The sequence below is a fragment of the Pundamilia nyererei genome, unplaced genomic scaffold, assembly GCF_000239375.1.
Source record: "Pundamilia nyererei isolate P.nyererei 1_Seehausen unplaced genomic scaffold, PunNye1.0 scaffold00202, whole genome shotgun sequence".
Classification (NCBI taxonomy): Eukaryota; Metazoa; Chordata; class Actinopteri; order Cichliformes; family Cichlidae; genus Pundamilia; species Pundamilia nyererei.
In genome coordinates, this window is record NW_005187603.1 from 212298 (window position 1) to 231640 (window position 19343).

Here is a 19343-nt window from a genome sequence, read left to right on the forward strand (position 1 = left end):
GTGTGTGTGTGTGTGTGTCAGGACGGTTTGATGTCACTCAGCTTGTCGTCTGACTCTTCTCGGAGGTGAACACCTGGTCAGGTCGCTGTCATACCTGAAACACGAAAGAGAAACAACACTCTGACGCCTGCAGCCGCCTCAGCTTTCACGCTGCTAATCAAACGTTATTAACTGATCGTCGTTTCTGTGAAAGCTGAACCTCAATGAGAACGCAGTTTCCGGATACTCTTATCGATTCTCATTGGCTCCGCTTTGAGCAGCATTGCTAAGCAGCAAATCAAAGATATTGCATTCATGCAATTATTAGCATGTTAGCTGACTTTCAGGCCCTGCCTGCTGGGCTGGGTTTTTGGCTAGCTTAGCGTTAGCGTGCTGTCTGTGCAAAGAGCTGAAGTTAGCAGTGTTAGCATCTGTTTCAGTCCTGCATGCAGTTTCCTCTTTACCGTTGCAATCTCATCCTTTTGTGCAATAAAAGTCAAAGTAATGTCCATCTCCAGACACACAAACCGAGATCAGCTGATCGTAGCGCGAGTGCAAGAACCAATGGGAGGGACCCACAGGCAGGCAGACTAACTGGTCTTACAATCAGTTCACGATAGACTGTCATGGTGGTTATGTCCATCTTTTATATACAGTTATGGTTCAGACTAACATGAGAAAAATCATAGAAATCGATTTTTTTAATACTTGGACACAAACAGATGTTTGGAGGAGACGCATGAACGTCAACCTGAGGGAGAAACTTTATTGACCAAACTGGATGACGGAGGATCTGGATCTGTTCTCTGAGCCAGTGTCGATCCACAGCCTCCTGTTCAATCAGCGGTGAAAAACGTGTCATCGTAAAGTTCACTTTAAACACTTTGAACAGATAAACTGAAGAATCACATAAATTCATCTGTGCGAATGAAACAGTGAAAACATCCAAATGTTTAAGCAGCTTTTTTATTTGGTTTTAATCTTCAGACTGAAAACATTTGCAGCCCCGAGCAGCAGCGCTGCGTTTGAGTGCTGATGAGAAGCTCTGAATTCTGAGTGTCTGCTGCTGAATCAGCACCTGAGCTCTGAAAGTGAACGATTAAAGGAGCTTTTCAGGTTTTAAAAATCGGGAGAAGTCGGTTTGTGGGGGAACATGAGCGGTCACACGGAGCACAGATGGACTCTGGGTAGCGCCAGAGATCCCATGGGATTGTGGGTAACGCGGCTCGCTGCTGGCATGGTTTACTGCTAACATGCACACACACATAGAGTGTGTATTCATGCGTGCAAACACACAAACGCACACTCTGCTGGCATCACTCTGACACCTGAGGTCAGCGTCCTGATTTAAGTCTGCATGACATGAGAGGAGGGGGAGGGGGAAAGGAAAGGAAAGGAGGAATGGAAGGAAGGAAAGCAAAGAAGAAATTAAAAGAAAAGGAAAAGACTTTAAAAGCTTCATTTATCCCAGATTTGTGATATCTGGGATAAATAAAAATCCGCATTAAAAGGTGATGAAGAATAAAACACGCATAGACGAACAGTCTCATTATGTTTATTATCAACAACTCGTTACTAAAACCAACAAATGGATCCTGACATAATGAAAATGTTCCTCATTAAGGAAACGAGACGTCCGTCGGCTCATTTCCTCGTTAGTACTCGACCTGACAGGTGGAGGCGCTGACGTCAGGTCATGTGATCAGAATCAGACAGATATTGGATGCATTGCAGCCGCAGAGCTCCTGTCCTCGTCCCCCTCCCCCACCCCGCGGTCTCCGCTCTCTTCACCATCACCCTCCTCTTCCTCCCCTCCCCCATGTTATCCACCACCTCTCTGCGCCTCCTCTTCATCTCCTCGCTCTCTCGTCTTCCTGCAGAGCCGCGGGCTTCGTGTTCGCTCGCTCGCGTTAATCGCATTCGCTTGTCCGTAAACACACACGTGTGCGTGTGTTGGTCTGTGTGTGGTCGTCTGTACAGTATAATAAAAATATGATGAGCGAGGAGTCGCTCGCTGACTGTTGGGATTTATTCAGACTGTGACATCACGAGATCTGAACTTTCATGTATCCGACTCGTTTGGAGGCGGGAATCAAACTCAAGCGTTTGTCTATGAAATGATTTAATGTTCGACTGAGATGGATTATTTTTACACAATATTCAATTCAGTTTTATCAAATCACAACAACAGCCGCCTCAGTGTGCTTCATATTGTACAGCAGACCCTACAATAACACATACAGAGAAAAACCCAACAATCATACGACCCCCTGTGAACAAGCACTTTGGCAACAGTGGGAAGGAAAAACTCCCTTTTTAACAGGAAGAAACCTCCGGCAGCACCAGGCTCAGGGAGGGGCGGACAAGGCCGACATGGACTCTTCATGAGTTCAGATGAACCTTCTGAGGCCGGAGGGTTGCTGGTTCGATCCCCACCTGGATGCTTTGGAGTGTGAATGTTAGATTAAGTGTGGAGAAAAGTGCTTGTATGAATGTGTGAAGGAGGCATGTTGGAGCTCAGAGTAGAAAAGAAGTGAAAATGCGGAGCTGATCGATTAATGGAAAACAGATTTCATGATCAGTGCCTGGCAGACCAATCAGGTCCTCATCTCTGCATTCATGCAAACCCAGCTAGTCGAGCTTTAAGCTTTCAAGATGGATTATTTATCCATATGTATCATGTTAAACATGTTTTCCTCGAGCCCTCTTTAGTATGTGTAATTCCTCTGTAAACCCTTGGCCCTTCACTTGTAGGGATGCCTCTGCTGTACTTCGTGATCATTTTTCAAACGATTTCACTGACAAAATATCAGCTCTGAGGGCGTCTCTCTCATCTGAGTCGTCGTTAGTTTCTGACCCTGTTGCAGTCCCTGAATGCTCGACTGTCTTTCAAAAGTTCAAGCCACCGTCCTATTCTGATCTCTAACTTCCCCCATGATATCCTTCCCTCTCGTTTTCTTAAGGAAGCTTTGCCCACTATCGGTCCCTGTATCCAACTTTTACTGAATGCATCCCTGTCATCAGGTTGTGCACCGTCAGTGTTTAAGCTCGCTGTCGTGCAACCCTTTATAAAGAAAAAGGATCTTGACCCTTGTGCTCTAACTACAGACGCCCTCTGATATCCGAAATTCTGGAAAAAGTGTTTCTAAAACAACTTCAGTCCTTCCTTGATTCTAACGGTATCAATGAAAGTCAGTCTGGCTTTAAACCTCGCCATCGCAGCGAGACAGCGTTAGTTAGGCTTTTTAATGACCTTCTTCTACCTGTGGACTCGGGCCATGTGACTGTGATGTGATTTGTATGCGACGACATACAGATTTATTTCCCTTTGACATCAGATGTCTCTACTTCCCTGCAACCCCTATTTGACTGTCTAAATGAGGTCCAAACGTATCACGTCTCTCACACCGAACCAGGATAAGACAGTTACAGTTTGTGATAGTCACACCGCGCTGGAACAACTAACTGGGCCCCTTTGCTAGGACCCTTCATCAGGGTCTTAGTAAAACATTGGAGAAAATTGCTTAAATACAAGACAGGAAACAGAAAAAAATTCAAATTAACCAGTCAAACCTTCATAGATCAGCTGACATATAACAGCTAGGTATTGGTTATTTGGTTAAGTCACGCCCAAGTGATGATGTAATCTTGTTTTTTTAATTCAAACGTGCTTTTATTATTAAACACTGCCCTTTGTCCCCCTGTTTGTGTATATTTATAGCATCCTTCTTATGCATTTCATGCATGTGTTATTTTCAGACAGGTGGGGGTTATGTCACCTCCCCCCCCCTCATCATTTATGGTCTAGTCCAGTATTTACTTGGGCATGACTTAACCAAATAACCAATACCTAGCTGTTATATGTCAGCTGATCTATCTCTGAAGGTTTGACTGGTTAATTAGAATTTTTTTCTGTTTCCTGTCTTATTGTCAGCTCTGGTAAAAAACAGTTTCTACCAGCTGCATCAGATGTCTAAAACAAAGCCATACCTCCCTTTGAAGGACCTTACAAAACACTTATCACTTCCAAATTAAGACTACTGTAAATCCCTCTACTCGGGCGTCCCATCACACCAGTTTTAGCCAGCCTACATCCCTGCTTCCTGTTGATTATCGTATCAATTTCAAAATTCTTTTGCTTACCTTAAAAACTCCTCAAACTCCTTCATTTGTATATCCCTAATAAGGCACTTAGATCGTCCAATCAAATGCTCCTGACGCAACCGAGGTGTCGTCTGAAGTCCAGAGGTGATCGGGCCTTTGCTGTCGTAGCTCCCAGACTCTGGAATAACCTCGCTCCTTATATTCGTTCCTCTGAGTCCATCCAGTCTTTTGCGTCTAAAAACTACTTTGTTACTTCGTGGCTAGTTTTTGTTTCAAACAGTTGTCATATTGTTTCCTTTAAACTCTTTCTTTTCATTCCTTCTTGTGCTTTTGCTCTGACCGACTCTGAAGCACTTTGGTCAACTTGGTTGTATTTTTATGTGCTATAGAAATAAATTTTGATTTTGATTTTTTTTAAATTTTTGATTCACATCAGATTGTTTTGGCATCGCGGCGAGCTGCGATAATCCCGGGCGTGCCAGGTGGCTAAGGTCAAAGGTCACTGTATCTAAGGCTGCAGACAAAAGCTGTGTCCCAAAAAGTCGGCTGCTTCCTCCTGAGGCCGCATTTGTAGACCGATTACGTCACAGCGACGCGCCCAAGTCTGTCCCAATTCGTCAACTCCTCCGAATGCCGCTGACAAACGCGTCCTCCTTTTCCCCGAATTTGAAGGATGGGTCGGGTGTGTCCTTCCAACCTATCCCAGAATTCATAGCGCGGCCCAGCCAATTCCAGTTTCCAACAATGGCGGCAGCTAAGTTTTATTATTACTCTTATTATTCTTTCTGGGTCACAAAATAAACCTTTAAGATATTTTCAGATGAGAAAGTAGCTGTGCAAACTTCAAATATCTGCTCAGTTTATCAAGACATCACATATTTGTGCTGCGACGTTTTCGGAGACGTCTGTTACCCACCAGCTCGATCATCTCGTTTGATGCGGATCTGTGTCGCCTGCCTGCTTTATTTAAATATTGGCTTTTGTGTGTGTATATTTCACATTTGTCCATTTCAGTTTTTATTTAAGGTTTATGACATAACAGGATGTTATGTAATGAATAACTAATAAACAGAATCCTGTATGAAATGAACTCATGGAAACCCAAAGAACACGATCGCAGCCGAGCCGACACCGAAACGTGAAGGTCGGCATTTTGTGCAGTTTTTTTATTTTTAGGATCTTCGGCCTCTTCGCTGATTTTCTCTTCTCTCTCTGTGCTCTGATGCCTCTTCCTCCTCCTCCTCCTCCTCAGATGGTTGGATAAGGAGAAAACAGCCGAGTGTGTCTCAGCCTCTGCTGTTATGTAACAGTGTTCAGATATTAGTCAGGGCCGGCCTCCTCGTTACACTCAAAGCTGAGACCCTGCAGAGAAACCGAGCGCTGGATTTCATCTGATTAAAAGGTTCCTTCACCCAGATTTTACCGCTGATCCCTCAGTGGGATTTTCCTGACTCACAGGCTCCAGTTTCAAGGCATCGAAGACCCACCTTAGCTCCCCGCGCCGCCCTCGTCGGGGCCCTGCAGGTCGTCACGTGCTAAACTGTGGAAACACCCTGAAGCCACATATCCTGCTGAGGGGGGAGCACAGACTGTATATAAAAGACGGACATGATGGCTCCTCCCACCTGAGCAGTGACCAAACACCGTGCCCATCCATGAGTGAAAACCAGGAACTGCTAATCGGCTCATGTGAGAGACGGGTGGGTGCTTTAGTTGTTTGGTTGTTTTTAGCGTCTGTGTGATGTCAGACTGAACACACGTAAGAACACGCCCACTCGCCCCCAACCTTCCAATCATCTGCTCTCTGTCGTTTCTGTCTCGGCTGAGTCAGTGCAGACACCAGAGGGGACGGTGTAGGTGCGGCTGTGGCTATTTCCTGGAACAACCTGTGCAGCACAGGCAGCGCCCTCGTCAGGCTGTCTGAGAGTTGCTGGACAAGAGCAGGAGCGATGCTACATCATTTATACCGCCATCGCAGCGTTGCACCTCCTGCCTCTTCCTGCTGGTCTCAGATCAGCGTTTACCGTCACGGCCTTCACGTCCTCTGACGGCCGGGTCACACGCAGACCTGCAGGCTGACAACGTTTCACTGATTATTAATCAAACTCTGTCCATTGACTTCCATCAGCCCCTGACCTATGACCTCTCATTCTGTGTGTGTGCATTTCTAAACTGGATGGTGATGTGGAGGAACAGCAGCGAGGGAACAGACTCTGATTGGCTGGTTTTGGAGGCAGGGATGATGCTGATTGGCTGCTGGTGGAGCTGTTTTCAGACTGGCTGAAGTTTTATATAAAACATATTTTTAAGCTGGAATTAAATATTTAATCTTACAGGATCATTTTCTTTGATAGATTTCAGAAAGTTTATAAAACGTATGAATTTTTTTTGTGTGGGGGGGGGGGGGGGTATGGGTTGTCCAATCTGTCTACTATACTTTTGTTTTTTTCTGGAGGCCACGGAGGGGGGTCATATTTGGAAAAAGATTTATTTAAATAACTTGATTTATATTATTGGCCTTACACTTAAAAAGCCAGTTTAAAATGTGAAATTTTGTATTTTATGTATTTTTTGTTTCAGATTTGATCTTAGCTGTGTGTGTGTGGTGGGGCTGGGGGGCATCTATCTCCTGGGTGTGTTTGAAGGTCAGCGAGTCCTCTGCTGTCACGTCCTCTGTTAAGGATTTCCACAGGGAGGCGCCCGCGATGCCTTCAGGGACCTCGTCGCACACGTACATGTTTGTACTGAACATCCCCAGACCCTCAACCCGAACCCTGAGCTGGACCTGAAAACCTGAAACCGTTGTTCCGGACCGGAGCAGTGCAGCCATTCTGATGAAATTCGTTGCTGGAAGGATCCGATGATTTTAAATCGGTGAAGAATGCAGTGATTTTAACAACCTTACTGCAGCCGTAGGCGGGATGACAGCGACGTTTACCGGTTTTAAAAACATGAAATTGGTGCATCGTGTCCAACATTCGCCCTGAAGGCCGGCGGCTCGTTATCAGGAGGAACCAGCGAGAGGAGCTCAGGAGAAATTCGTCTCCTGATCGATCGGCTCGGCGCTGAAGCAATGAATGAACTCGTTTCTGCCTGCAGATGCTCACGTTATTATTTTTATTATTTTTCCTCCTGTAGGTTTTTTTCTTGAAGAAGTAGAGCGACCCAGTTTCAGACATGTGGTGTGTTTTTTGTCGGGGGGATCGGGAATAACGAACCATCTGCAGGATGGAGTCGGCGCCGTGCGGGTTGCGAACAGACGCTCGTACGTTCAATCTAAAGCTTTTCCTTTTTCCTGCACAGCGTCAGGCTTTACAAACCGCAGAGGACGGCCCCAAACGTGACAGATGAGGCGCTGCGATGAGTTCGTAGCCTCATCTCCATAAATTCACATCAGATATGAACAAAGTAACATGTTTAACACGCTGCAGGAATCCATGATCAGCGATTTTAACTGCATGATCTAAAAGTAAGTTAGAGCTTCCAGGAAGTTCTTGGACCCAAACAGACACACTTACATCTTCTTAAACCGTTAAACACAACGCCAGAGTTCGAGTAACTGTTGGAGGAAGTCCTTCCTCTTTGTCCGCTCTGCAGGAGGCGGGACTACCGAGGGTCTTAGAGCTCAGTTTTTAAAGGAAGAAGAACATAGTGCGCCGTGATTGGTCAGCACGTCAGCGAGTCCTCGTCCTGTCTCTTCCCCCTCAGCCTGAACCGGTCGCAGCAGATGGCCCCGCCCCTCCCTGAGCCTGTTTCTGCCACAGGTTCCTGTTAAAAGGGAGTTTTTCCTTCCTACTGTTGCTCACAGGGGGTGATGATGGTTTAGGTTTCTCTGTATTACCTCAGGGTCTGACAGTATAAGATGCTAAAGAAATAAGAGTGAATGAAACATGACCTGTGCCCTCAGCAGCACTTCACTGGGACGTGACAGTGATGTCAGTGTCGCTGAGAGTCTGAAACAGCTTCAGCACCTTTACCTGGTCAGGTGTTACATCACTGCAGCTGCTGTCTCATTAAGTTAATTTTGGAAATGTCAGTCACAGGGGGGTTGGGGTACCCTGTGAGTGGGCGTGGCTACTCTACCATCATGTGGTTTAACGCTGGCTTTTTCAGTCCAGCTTGAATCACTCGGCTTGAAGCTTCCAGATGAGCCTTTGCAAACCAGTGGGTGACATCGTGGATACGTCTGTCTTTTATTTACCGTCTATAGTCTGCCCTGACACTGGGAGCGTTCAGGTCCGTGGACAGAGCGATGCTGATGTCCGCCTGTCTCACTCTGGTGTGTCGGCGTGTGTTTCCTGTGTGTGTTGATGCCGTGGCATCGGGTCTTTGGCTCAGGCGAGAGAGAGCATCAGGCCTGCAGCTAGCTGACATCATTAGCATCGCCCACAGTGAGAACTGTTGGCAGGATGGACTGAGGAAGCTGCCACGGCCTCTATGGGCGGGCGGCGGAGCCAGGTGGAGACACCTGAGTGGGACTCAGAGGACATGTTTACAGCAGAAACAAATAAATCACAGTGCTGATGAAAGCAAAGGCAGACGTGACGCCTCATCTTCAAGGCAGGCATGTGCCGGCAGAAACGTGTGTGACGAGTGGCTTTAATGTTTGGTTTGTAAAACATAAAAATAGATATGTTAGTGACACCTTCTTCTTCTTCCCAGCAGTTAAAACTGGAACAACATGATCATTAGTAATCAATGAGTTTGTAGGCTGATTAATCCAAACACTGAGTCTCCTCTGCAGAGGCAGAGTGACGCAGGGGGAGGACAGAGGGTGCAGAGGGACACCATCTCTGCACGTATAAAATAAATAAAATAAAAATAAAAATCCCATGTTAAAATAAACATGGCAGTCTATAGGGACAGACTCGCTGCTGCCTCTGCTGGGCGTCAGAGGAACTGCAGGTTTCGATGGGTTTAACGGAGCTTTAACAACGTGCTGAGCGCTGGTTTAGATTTGACACAGAAACAAAGTTCACTTCTTTTATCTTCCTTTAGTTTTTATGGTTTTATGTAGGCGGAGCTTCATATTGTGAATAATGGGCCTCATAGATACAGTAACCTGATCCCGCCTTCAGCCTGTCCACCTGCCTGTGTGTCGGGTATCTGCAGAGAGTTTACTGAACATCAGGGATTGTGCTTTTTGTCGTCTGCGGTCGGCGGACACACACACTCACACACACACACTCACACACACTCACACACACACACACACACGTCTGTATTGATAATAACAGAATTCCATTCAGCGTAACTGAACACCTGTTTCAGCCTGAAGCACCTGTCCCTCGCTCCTCTAAGGAGAACATCTGAGTTTAATAAAATGTTCCTGCGTTCGTCTGTGAAACAGCTCCATCATCGTCATCTTCATCCTGGACTATTTCAATAATATTATTAATTTTTCTGTCTTTTTATTCCCCTGTGTTCGTTTTTCTTTAATTTTCTTAATATTTTATTTAATTTTGTTTTAACATGTTTGTGTATTTACTTTATTTTTAAATGTTGTTCCTTCTCTTTCTTCATTAAAATGCTGATTTATTATTTAATTTTAAATTTATTTATTTGAAGCAATAATATGTCATATTTGTCGTATTCAATTTATTTTAATATTTTTTATTTGATGTCTTTACATTTTTATTTCATTATTTCTTTAAATATTATATCATTTTTCAATTTTATTTAACAATAATGTCATATTTAAATAAACTGAAAATTACTTTCTCGGTCGTTGGCGTGGTGATGCCCTGCTGCGGTTGCTTGGAAACCTCCTGTTTGCTTTTACGGAGCGGTTTCCCTCTGTGTGTCCATCTGTGGGCCTCAGCGTCAGTCTTCATCACTGAAGCATCATCACCACACCGATGACATCATGTTTCCTGTCTGCAGGCAAAGGACAGCGACGACGATGAGGAGGTGGTGCAGGTGGACAGGGACCACTTCATGGACGAGTTCTTCGAACAGGTGAGGCAGCGCGCTCAGGTGACTGCAGGCAGTCATGTGACCACTGGGTTAAATCATGAACTGGACACTGTGAGGGTCGTAAACAGCAGCTGGGAACACTGGGACTGTTCAGTCTGAGACAAACGATTACTCAGAGGTCGCTGTTTGCACCGAAACAAAGACACAAAGGTGTCCTGAGGCAGACGCGACCGAAAACACAGAAATAAAAATGTTTTGGCTGCGATGGAGCGAGCTCAGGATTCAGGCTGCATGCCATCAGCACGTTGAAAAGCAAAAGCAGACAAAGAAGTAATGATGTGCAAAATCACATTAACCTTTAAAGCCCACCGTAGAACCAAGTCTGCCCGAGCGTAGCTTCACATCTTTACCTGCAGTTGTGACGTTGTTTGGAGCATTTCAAGTTGCTTTACATCAATATGCCCCAAGTTTTAATGACATGTTTGCATTAAGTTCGTAATAACGAAATACATTAAACAACAAGAAAATAAAAGTCGTTTCTGGTTTTTTACACATATTTCGAGCTTCATCCCTCAGAATGCAAAGTTGCATTTAATCGTTTCAACCACAGGAAATTTATTCTGAGTGTCTTCATAGTTTCATTTTTGAGATTCAAGAATTTTTACAAACTGCAGGAAAAACAAATATAAATATTATTGTTCACAAATTACAAAAACCGCATCAAAATAAACTGTTTCCAACAGTGAAAGCACACAGGCACAAAGTAAACCTTTGGACCTGTGCGGCAGACAGGAACCGGATTTAAAATGGTTGCACGAATCAGAGCGTGCACCCTTAAAAGGTTAATGGACATTAGGACGTCCCAGAGTAGAAGAACATAAACATCAACATGAAAACATCAAGTGAGCGAAAACTCATAAAACATCTTCAAAACATCAGAAACAGGCGACAGAAGTATGGGCTCAAAATGTGGTCATAAACTTTTTGTACTTGTAAAAAAGATTTGTGTGTGGACTTAGAAAAAAACCCTGCAAGTTACAAGTACAGATTTTGACCCTATTTTTCTTCCTTTCATCTGATTGGTCAATGTCATGTCAATCACAAATGTAACGATCCAATCAGAGAACAGATGGGTTTGGCTGTCGAGGGGCGCTTTTTTTTGAACTGCAGGTCCTTGAAGGGAATAAATGCCCTTTTACATGCCAACCCAGCGTTTTCCTTCATCACCACGAAGGAAAACAGTCTGTGGTCGTCCGAGTTTGGTGATTTTTGTGTCACAGGTCTACGTGTTTAATACAGGGACATCAACAGCGCTGCGGACCGCGGGGTGGGGGGGCAGTGTTTTGGAAAATGACAGTCTTCATCACAAAGCTTTCTTCGTTATGAATTAGCATACATGTTTTTATTGAACATTTAAAGAAACAGCAAAAACAAACTCTTGTAGAGGACATAAAGTCAGAGATAGAAAAGACAAGGAGCAGGTGCATCTAGTACAGGTAGAGCTGCTGCACACAGAGCTCAGCAGCCAGCAACACACTCTGGATCCTTGGCTTTTAGTTAGCAGTTAGCATTAGCAGCACATCCTGCGTCCGATGTGAAAGGACTTTTATGCTGCGCACTGTGACTCACAGCAATGGTCCCGGGTCAGCTCTGACTTTGTGCTAAATTAAACCTAAAGTAATAATGTGTTTCTAACCACTGATATACCACAACTTTATCCTTTCAACAGCTGCTGAAAGTTAGGGGACCTAGCTGCTATCAGATATTTATATAGAGGTCCTCCAGCTTCAAACTGTATCACCCTTCAAGGACCTGCAGTTCAAAAAAAGCGCCCCTCGACAGCCAAACCCATCTGTTCTCTGATTGGATTGTTACATTTGTGATTGACATGACATTGACCAATCAGATGAAAGGAAGAAAAATAGGGTCAAAATCCGTACTTGTAACTTGCAGGGTTTTTTTTTTTCTAAGTCCACACACAAATCTTTTTTACACACACAAATCCTGATTTACAAGTACAAAATATTTATGACCACATTTCGAGCCCATACAGAAGCTGTAAAAAACTACAGCTTGGCTTAAACAAGCTTTAGTTCAGGTTTAATGTTATCACTGACTGAGGCCCTAAAACCAGCTCATGATGGGAAATAAATGTCGTGTTTGAAGACTGATTTTGTTCTTGTGTGTTTTTGGTTCAGGTGGAGGAGATCCGAGGCTGTATAGAAAAGCTGTCGGAGGACGTGGAGCAGGTCAAGAAGCAGCACAGCGCCATCCTGGCCGCACCCAATCCTGACGAAAGTAAGACCCTCAGGCAGCCTCACGGAGCCGCCGCGACGTCTCGCAAACGTCTCAGTTTCAGCTTCTTTCCGACTCCATCGCCGCAGAGTACAACTAATGCAGTGACCAGCAGGTGGCGATATCTGCGGTTCTGTAGGAGTCTGTTATCTAAGGAGCTCGGACAGAAACGATTCGGGTGATGTTACCATGGTCGCTACAAACGAGAGTTTGACACCGAGCTGTGGCGATTTTCATTTTCGTAAAGTCGCTAAAAAAAAGTCAGAAATTAGCTTCAAAAATGATAAAACAAATGAAGGCGACTGAACCGTGAACTGGTTAAAAGTAAGGAGGTATGAAGAGCAGCGTCACAGCGTATCCCTCCGCCACAGCAGCTGTGTGAGGTTGTGCTGGTCGATCGGCGGGCGCTCTCCAAACGCTGTCCACGTGTCAGAACCCTTCAGTAACTCGACCTCAGAGTGACCTCTAATCCCGTTAACTGCTGGCTGACGAATGCTGCAGCTCGCTGCTGGCAAACCGCCACTGAGCGCGCCCATCCGTTGCTCCGCCACTCGTCCTGACACTGTGGGGGGACGATAAGAGCGTCTCCGGTCTGAGAGCACAAGGCCTGGCGAGTCCCAATCTCGACACGGCGTGCTGTGACTCAGCAACAATGACTCAATGTCAGCGCTGACACCGACAGCCACGTCTGCGCCGTCAGAGTCTCCGCCTCAGGGGTTCCGCTCCGCGTCGGGCTTCGACCCTTTTTAGCTCTTCGTTGGCGAGACGCCGTCCACGCCTTTTACCTCTGAAATCCTCCTGACAGAAGCCGCCTGCTGTCAGGTTTCCTTCGGTGTCGAAGAGGTCCAGAGACATTTCTGTCTCCGTGCACGAGCCAATCAGGATGTAGCAAACTGCCTGGGTTTATGAAATGTGGAGTTGATGCTGGTTAATGGCGTGCATGAGCAAAATGAGCCTCTGAGGAAGTTCTAGCAGCAGGAAACGTAAACAGGCGCTGAACAGCGACTTTGTGCTGCAGCTCGTTTTAGTGTCGAACAGCTGACTGTGAACAGCTGACTGTAAGTCATCAGCTGGACCCACCTGCTGTGACCTCGTAGCGCCCGCACGCCGCCCGCTCCTGTTTAGCCGCGTGAGGAGATGATTTATAACCTTCTGTGTCTGTTTGAAGAACAGGATGCGGCTTCATGTTTGCACCTTTTCTGTTTGCTCTGCATGCTGTCCGACTGTCTGCACGCTGTTTTTCTCTTTTGTTGCTGCATGATTTAAGTTCTTTTCCTGTTTTTCCATCCTTTCCTTTTTCCTTTCCTCCACCCTCTCCTCCCTCTCTCTCGCTGTCGTCGCCGTCGCTCCCTCTGATCCCCGCCCTCATGCTGTGAAGTCTGTTTAAACTGCATGAAGTGACGTTAACCTCGGAGGAGATGACGAGCCTCGGCTGCCTCGCCGTAAGTGTGTGTAGAAACGCTGTGAGTGTGCGGTGACATGTGAAACCCTTCGGTCGGCGTGAGCTGTGCAGGAAAATGACCGAAGGGGAACGGGTGGGCGTAGCTCTACCTGAGAGTCAGTGCTGTTACACGGCGATACGGGCTAACGAAGAAACGCTGCGTCTACAGGGTGACCCCGACCAAACGCGCCCTCGCTGCAGAGCTACTCTCAGATGCATGCTGGGAGTTTGTGAGACTTTTATAATCCACAAATCTGAGTTTAAACCTGGTTAACTGAAGACTTCTTCCCAGCACACGGACGCTACACGACGCAGAATCATTGCTGCATCATAACTATTGACCCCTGATATCTGCTGGGTCCCAAACTCCTCAAAACTAAACCCGGAAACAAATCTGAACGTTTCCAGAGTTTCCAGAGCAATCGAACGACCGTGTGACATCACAGGGATCCTGAATGTTAGTGATGCTTTACATGTTTACGGCGAGGAACATTAAGCAGAGTTAAAACACGAGCGCAGCCACACGGTCTCCAAGTATTTTAGGTTGCATGAAAGCAGAGCGTTGACGTTCTTCTTTAAACCCTACAGCAGATCGAATGTTAAAGGATGTTCGGTGACGTCTGCAGTACAGACAGCGGCTGAGGTTCTGGAGCTCAGACGGGATCTCTGATGTCTTTAAGCGTCACTTCGTGTTCGTCTGACCTCCGACTCTTCTTCTCCTTCTGGTGAAATCATGTCGCTTTCTGTCTTCTTCTCCCCCTCAGTTCTGGGTCAGCTCGCGCTCAGCTGCCGACAGGCCGTCATGCAAAATGCATCCCTGTGTTTCTGCCTGAATAATGCATGATGGGAATTGTAGTGAGAGCAGAGGAGTACAGCCCATTCATAAACACCCCGCTCGGCCTCGTTCGTCGCAGACCGATATCCGTCTAACGCTCGTCGTCGTCGCCTGACAGGAAGAGGAACAAACCGGTGACCTTGACTAGCTCGTGGTCTCAGTCGCTGGTTTCAGGTCTCCCTGAATAAAACGTGACGTTTGTTTTGGGCGTCGTCAGCATCAGGAAGGAGCAGGAAGTAGGATTTTCTGTGTGGCTGACGGGTCGCTGCCGCACGGATCCACAGTCCCTCCGTCGTCACGCCTCCATAGCCCAAGAGTACTGTGGGCACTTCCATCTTTTATGTACAGCCTGTGGAGTCAAAATGGAGGCACCTGCGTTCAGGCGTACTGGAGGTACAACAACTTCCTGTTGTTATGGTAACACGTTGAAATTCGGCATCACTCGTTTCGTCATATCGGACCGACGTATTGTGATCTCGATTCTGTAGGAATTTGTCCTGATTTTCAGAATAAAAGTACCTGAAAGTGTAAAGAAAGATTTTTGATATAAAAAGAAACCGATGAAGCTTCAGGTCACGCTGGAGACCAACTTCCTGTAAGTCTATAACATGGCCGACGACCACAAAGGGGCAGAAAATGAGTGATTATGATCAGCTCAAGACACAGGCTCGCCGCACGGAAAAGTAAAGTCAGTGTTTAACCGTCACACGTGGAGAGGACCTCGCTGAGGCCGCCGCTACAGCGTCACGTCTTTTCTTTACCAGCAGTTTTAAAAAAGTCGCTGACTCGTCAGAAATGAGTGGAAAAAGGTCATCAGTGGGCTAAACTGAGCTGTGTGCAGCCTCTGCAGGCATGGATGTGCTGACGTTCGAGTCCCACTCGCAGACTGTTCCCTAGCTTTAGCATGCTAGCTAATGAGAGCTGCAGGAGTGAAGCGAGTCAGTGGCGGGAAAGGCCAAGCGGCGCTGCAGCGCTTGTAAATCTCAGCGCGCAGCTGCAGTTGGCGCCTGCTGCCTCCGCTGTCCTCCATCATGGCTGACAGGATGTGATGTTTCTGCACGCCCTCCTGCTCGTCTGCTTCCTCCAGCCTCAGCGCTTACACGACTGCGTGCATCGACCTGATTGGACTCTTAGTGGAAGCCTCGATACACCAGCAGTGAAGGGGAGGCAAACACGACAGCTCAGCTTCTACACAAAACCAAGAGCTGCTCAGCAAAAACAGCTAACAGCCAATCAGAGCCTCTGAATTCAACTCCGACTCGTCGCTGGGAGTTTGAAGGGAAGAGGTGGAGGTCAGGTGGAGTTTGAAGAGGCTGCTCTCAGAACACCAGTTTGTTTTTAACCTGGTCAGATCCAGCAGAGGTCTCGTGATGGTGAAACACCCGATCGATCCTAGACAATACAAATGATCAAATATGAAATATAAACTAGATTAACCATGAAGGGAAATACAGATGTTTGTCTTTCTCTGGCGTTCCGGAAGCTTCCTGAAGAGATCAAACGTGAATCATTTTTCATGATCGTTTCACAAATAGCAGCTCGTCAAATATGAGGAATAATAAAAACCTGATGATAACTCAGAACAACCGTTTTATTGTGTTAGGGCCAGATCTGAGTCAGGAACACCTGTACACCAGGTGCTGGCAGCTAAAACCGACAGGAAACAGGCTCACAGTGTTGGATCTTTATGATGTCAGAGAGGACCACAAAGCCCGCCCACCCGCTCTTCAAACTTTTTGCAGCCAATCAGAAAAAAGCTTTAGCCTTAACGAGTGAGACTGTTTCAGCTTTAGCTTCAGATCTCTGCTGTTGGCGTCACAAACTCACTGTGTTGGTTCTTTTCTTTGCAGAGACCAAGCAGGAGTTGGAGGACCTCACAGCTGACATCAAGAAGACAGCCAATAAAGTTCGCTCAAAATTAAAAGGTACGTCCTGGCGCTGCTGCAGGAAACATCACGGTGCAGGCGAGGAGCTCTGATGAGGAAGCATCTTCTCAGACAGAGCGGAGACGCTCGTATCCAAACCCATTTATATCGACGTCCCACTGCAGACAGCGCCGAGTGAATTCACGACGCATTCTTTAATTACTTTACAGGATCTACTGCGAGGCTCTAGAAGTTCACATTACTCGCTGTGAGTCAGTTTGGGTTATCAGGGAAATCTCTGAAGGACGAGTGTATTTATATTCCTGTCCCATCCCAGCAGCATGAACCCGTTTCCTGCTGCTGTTTGAAGAGGCAGGACTTCGTGCTGCAGCCTGAGAGCTTATTTCGGTGCGCTGTGAGCAGCTTGTTTCAGCACAGAGTCAAACACACGCAGCTTGCAGGTGATTTTCAGCGTCTGTGAACGTTTGAGTTTTGCTGGTTGCTGTAAAACTCTTCAATTAAAAGCAGGATAGTTTACAAGTGTAAATAAAGACCCAGAACAAGGTAAAGAAGGATTATTCTGAACGGATTCATGCAAAGCAGCTATATCAAAGAGTCCAAGAACATGCAGATGGAGGTAGAAATGAGGAGTAGGGTCCTTAAATTACCTGTCAATGACGCGTGTCAGAGGATGTAAAGCTTGCCGTTGTCCCGCCCCCTGATCCACAGCCAAGCTGGCTCACAATCGATCCAGAAGTGGTGATGTCACGTAAGTATAACTTTTAGAGTCAGTCGTACGCCCGGGATCTTTGGTCTATTTGTGTGTTCCTAATATTTTGGACACTGACCTCTGAAAGCCCCTCTCTTGTTCTCACCTGTGTGAAACATGTGACCAGTTCTTTGTGACATTCACAGCAAATAATTCACCTGCGAACAGGTGACACAGGAGGCCACGCCTCATGGCGCCGCCATTCCTACACCCGTGACGTTTTAATGTGAGTCCAGCTTTATTGGAGGGTTTACGGTGTTTTCTGTTGACCTTCAGCAAAAGAAGACAATGTTCAGAAACAGGCGTGGCGGTATATCGAGCAGCAGTCGTTGGTACAGCAACACACGCACTCGCAGGCCAATGAGCTTAAAGCTACTGAGTCAGTTCATGCTGAAGGTTCAAGGACATCACCGCTTTAATATGAACACCCTGAGGATGAAACACACTCACACACACACCAGAACGATGTGTGTGTGAAAACACACAGACGACATGTGCGGTCTGAGAATAGCGCTGATGCTGGAGATAAAGCTATAACTGGAACCCCTGCGAGGCTACGAGTGTTTTTATAAACACACACACTGCAGCAGGTCCTACTGTAGATCTGTCATCCTCGGGGGTGTTTGAGGGATGGGTACAGACAGGCTCTGCCCACAGCAGATTTGTGTTCTTAAAAAGTCTTTGTCTCCGTGTCTGAGCAACTGTGGGTTCAGACTGTGAAACTGTCCAGTTTTTAAAGAGACAGTACCCCTGAATAACATCTGAAATAAGCCCGGCTGCAGTTGCATAGCAGCTTACAGAGGTGGGGCAAGCACATCCACGCCACGAGGTGTTCTGGCGTGACGCGGCGATATTATGTTTTTGATGTTGTCAGCGGTCAGGATGTGTGCGATAAAGCCCTCATTCAAAGATTCACTCATCTGCTGGACTTTTACCAAGAAGAGCAAAGTTTGGGGATGAAGCTCCTTTTTTTTAGACATTCTGCTTCCTATTTCTATCTGTTTCAGTAACATCAATCATCAGTGTGTTCATCAATATGTCAGATTTTCTGTTTCATCATGCTCCTGGACCGTGGTCAGCATGAAGCTCATAGTCCTGCAACAGATTTTTACGTAAGAACAAACATGTTTTTTTCTAAATAAGCTAAAGATGCTAAAGTCGTCCTCAAACACACGAGGACCCACAAGCTGTTGCTTACTCACCGAGTTTTCATCTCACTGTCACACAGACAAATGCACACCAACACCGCGCACACACACCATCAGTGCTACGTGATACTGCTGAGTCATTGTGGATCCAGCAGCTGGGCCACGAGCCAGGAAGCACACACACACACCGTGATTTTATCACATTACAAGATATCAACTTGCATTAATTTCATGGAGACTTAAAGCAGGTCCTAGCATAAGATTTCATCATCTTCATTACCACAGTGTTCCCAACAGACGTGGGTCCCCACATTGTATCTAAAACAAGAACAGTGACTGAGTGGAAACCATTATGTAAGCATTTCAGCTCATCAAATGCCAGAGACAAACTCACATCAGAGTCACATGACACAGGACAGACCTGCAGCCGGTTACCATGGTGTCCACGCATGCACACACACTGCACTGAGGTAACGTCCAGCTGTGACGTTCTTTTCATTTTACATTCCTCACAGATCTCAGTCTGTCTGACCTTGCATTAGTTCATCTGCAGCTCTAGTCTTTGCATCGCCCCCTTCAGGCTGACAAGCTTATTACAAAATCCACACTTCAGGAGCGGTTCTCATGCTGTGGGCAAAAAGCCACTAAGGAATTGGCAATAATCACCCAATATAAAGAGAAACTAAGACGAATAACTAAATCAAATCAATCTACTGCAGAGTTTGTGCTGAAGTAACACAAACAAATGTTCACAGCAGACGAGGAGAAACGTGTCGGTTCCTGTTACTGCAGCCAAAGGTTTAGTGTTTGTAGGTTCAACAGTGTGTGTGTTCACTGCAGTCAGGCTGCTTCAGTGTGACATCGTTACACTTAACAGAGCTTTTGACGCCATGTAGTCGACCTCTGCTGTCACAGCTTCTGGATTGTAATTAGGGCTGAACGATATATCGCATTTGCGATAATATCGCGACATGATCAAGTGCAATTTTCT

General features: G+C 46.2%; 1 protein-coding gene across 1 annotated transcript in view; it reads left to right on the forward strand.

The window, feature by feature from the left end:
- Positions 1 to 19343, forward strand: part of stx1b (syntaxin 1B) — a 41068-nt gene that overhangs the window by 15587 nt on the left and 6138 nt on the right. The window contains exons 2-4 of the mRNA XM_005747669.1: positions 9967 to 10041; positions 12198 to 12297; positions 16421 to 16495. Coding sequence (XP_005747726.1) covers positions 9967 to 10041; positions 12198 to 12297; positions 16421 to 16495 — 250 coding nt within the window. The remainder of the gene's footprint in view (positions 1 to 9966; positions 10042 to 12197; positions 12298 to 16420; positions 16496 to 19343) is intronic.